Source organism: Galeopterus variegatus, unplaced genomic scaffold (assembly GCF_000696425.1).
Source record: "Galeopterus variegatus unplaced genomic scaffold, G_variegatus-3.0.2 Scaffold7301, whole genome shotgun sequence".
NCBI lineage: Eukaryota > Metazoa > Chordata > Mammalia > Dermoptera > Cynocephalidae > Galeopterus > Galeopterus variegatus.
In genome coordinates this window covers 75,303-78,488 of record NW_007733412.1, presented here as the reverse complement: position 1 = coordinate 78,488, position 3,186 = coordinate 75,303, and the positions used below count along the sequence as shown (strand labels likewise).

Below are 3,186 nucleotides of genomic sequence, written 5' to 3'. Positions count from 1 at the left end.
TTTTTGTGCTCTAAGGCAATTCCTCCCCTGTCCTTTCCCCCATTTTTACCTCTCTCCTCAGACCAAACTGCATTAATGACTTCAATTTCAGGAGCGACTGAAGGCAGAATATGACTGCATTAAAGGTTTTCTGTAGGATCGTGGGAATTAAAGAAAAATAACTGAATTTTTATGAAAGCATACATTTAAATATATAAAGTAGTTACAGAGGACTGGAACATACCACCACTACTCCTGAATTATAAAGTTGCATCTAAAAAGTAACAAATGTGGTCTGACTTCTGTAGAAACACAAATAAATAGAATATCTTAGAAAAACATTAAGATATTTACTCTATTCTCATTTGAAGAAACTTAATTAAGTGCAATCACTGGTTAAAAGCAAGGCAGAAATGTCAGGGAAAGCAACAAATAACTGGTGTCTTCTTTTTCTATTCTTATTATCTATTTATTTAATTCACTTTTTCTTCTGAGGATTTATATACATACATAACAAATAGTAAGGCTTTTTTTTTTTTTTTTTTTTTTTTTTTCCCTTTTTGTCTTTTTTCGTGACCGGTAACGGGATCGCAACCCTCGGTGTCGCGCCCGCACCACGCTCAACCAGTGAGTGGACCGGTCTCTATATGAGATCCGAACCCTCGGCAGGAGTGCCACCACTCTCCCAAGCACCACACTCTACCGAGTGCCCCCAAGACAACTAATTTTCTTAATAATAAATTGGAGTTGAGGGACTCATTCACAATAGGAACTGGGCTTGAACACATTTTTTTACGGTTCTCCAATACTTCCAAAAGTCATTTCCTTGGTTATGGGTGAGGGGGATGGAAACTCCCATGAAGGAGACAATGGAAAGCTAAAGATAATATTATAGGTTTACTAAAAAGGAAAACTAAGACATTAGCAATTCATATATTACCATTTTCAAGACGATCTATGAAGAGTCAATATAAACCATTCTATACTTTTAATTTGCCATTTTCTTCATTATATCAGCAGGAAAGACAATTTGTATTAACTGAAAGATCTGAACACATATTTAAATTATATCAGAATAAAACTTTGCATTTAAAGTCCACGGTTTTCTTCTTAAAATAAGATTGGCAAAAATGGGAAATATTTTAATTAAATAATCCATTTTTTAGGATATATTAGGAGGTAAACGTCATTTCCTCTATTCCACTTTGCTATCCCCCCCCCCCCAGGGAAACGAATACAAAAATCAATACTGACTCAATTCAAACAATGGAGATAATATTTCTCACTGCACATTTCACTTAAATTTCTCTTTAATGTTTTCACACATTTGAACTACACTTTATAGATAAATTCAAGGAGACATTTTAATAATGCTTTCAGTTTTATAACATGTTTTTCCAGGTGACACTGAAGAATGAATTTTAGAGATGTTAATTAAGATATACATTTTATGTATTTCATATAAAACAAGTTTAATATTCAAATGGGATTTTTAGTAATAAGCTTCTTAATGAATAGCAAACTTCATCTTACAGATAAATTTATGATCTACATTGCCTTGATATAGAAACAATAGAGATTATTGATTTACCTTAAATTCACTTATACAGGTAAGAGATCAAGCACTTTCAATGTAACTTTAATGTAAGTGTTTAGAAAGAATTTATGTAGAGATGGGTTAGAGAGTTTTTCATTCGGCTTTGCCTTCAGGGTTACATATTTCACATAATCACATTTTTTTATTTGAAGAAAAAACCATCCTCTGAACCAGGCTCTTGAAGGCTTGCTTCACTTGCTGATTCCTTAGTGTGTATATGAAGGGATTCAAGAGAGGAGCCACTGAGGTATTGAGCACAGCTACTCCTTTGTTTAAAGTCACCCTTTCCCTTGCAGAAGGCTTAATGTACATGAAGATGCAGCTACCATAAGAGAGGGAGACAACTATCATATGGGAGGAACAAGTGGAAAAGGCTTTTTTCCTTTGATTCACAGAAGGAATTCTCAGAATTGTCCGGATGATATTTGTGTAGGAGAGAATAACTAATGTCAAGGTGACCATGAGTGTCACCACAGCTAAACAGAATGCCATGAGTTCTAGGAAGCGAGTATTTGTGCAAGAAAGCTGCAGAATTGGAGAAGAGTCACAGATAAAGTGATCAATTATATTGGAGGCACAGAAATCCAACTGCAGCAGAAGGATTACTGGTGGAAAGACAATCAGGAATCCTGCAAGCCAAGAGCAAAAGACAAGAAAGATACAGAGTCTGCTGCTCATGATGGTTGTGTAATGAAGAGGTTTGCAGATGGCCACATAGCGGTCATAGGACATGGCAGCCAGAAGATAAAATTCTGTCACCCCCAAGAAGATGAAGAAAAATAATTGAGCCACACAATCATTATAGGAAATGGTTCTGTCACCAGTCACAATCGTGACAAGGAATCTGGGAATGCAGACAGACGTGAAAGATATTTCTAGAAATGAGAAATTCCTAAGGAAGAAGTACATGGGAGTCTGCAGATGGGGATCTAAAAGGGTGAGGGCAATAATGATCAGGTTCCCAGTGACACTTAGGATGTAGGTTACAAGAAGAAATATGAAAAGTACAACCTGCCATTGTGGGTCACTTGTCAATCCAAGAAGGATAAACTCTGTTACTGCCGTGGAATTTCTCATTGTTTCCTTCCCTTATATTGGTAATCTGTATTTTAGCTGTAAAATAAGTGAAGAAATAAGAAAGCTATGCAACCAGTAAAGAAACATTTAAAAAAATATTTTTTCTGTGTCTGTCTTATTTCAGTTAGCTTAATGCCCTCTGGTTGTCACAAATGGCAATATGGCATTTATAAGACTGGATAATATTTCATTGTGGGTCTCTCTCTCTCTCTCTCTCTCTCTCTCTCTCTCTCTCTCTCTCTCTCTCTCTATATATATATATATATATATACTATATATAACATACATCTCATTATCTTCAAAGGGTAAAAACTTGCAGTTATGTAGGATAAATCAGTACAGAGATCTAATGTACAGCATGAGGAGTATAGTTTGTAATATATTCTATACTGAAAATTTACTTGTATGTATGTCAAAACATAATATTGTGCCCCCTAAATATATACAAATGAAAAAAAAATAAAACACACACACACACGAAAAGTCATTGTTGCCATTTACTTTTAGAGAGAAAATGATTTTGTAGTTCACAG

General features: G+C 35.0%; 1 protein-coding gene across 1 annotated transcript; it reads right to left on the bottom strand.

Moving 5' to 3' along the window:
- Positions 1-1,686: 1,686 nt before the first annotated feature.
- Positions 1,687-2,653, bottom strand: LOC103607281 (olfactory receptor 6C75). The gene has a single exon (XM_008591805.1). It carries the CDS (start codon positions 2,651-2,653, stop codon positions 1,709-1,711), a length of 945 nt encoding a protein of 314 aa, XP_008590027.1. The 3' UTR covers positions 1,687-1,708.
- Positions 2,654-3,186: the final 533 nt, after the last annotated feature.

Excerpts from the sequence above, each read along its gene's own strand:
- LOC103607281 (XM_008591805.1), bottom strand. The coding sequence starts at position 2,653 with ATGAGAAATTCCACGGCAGTAACAGAGTTTATCCTTCTTGGATTGACA.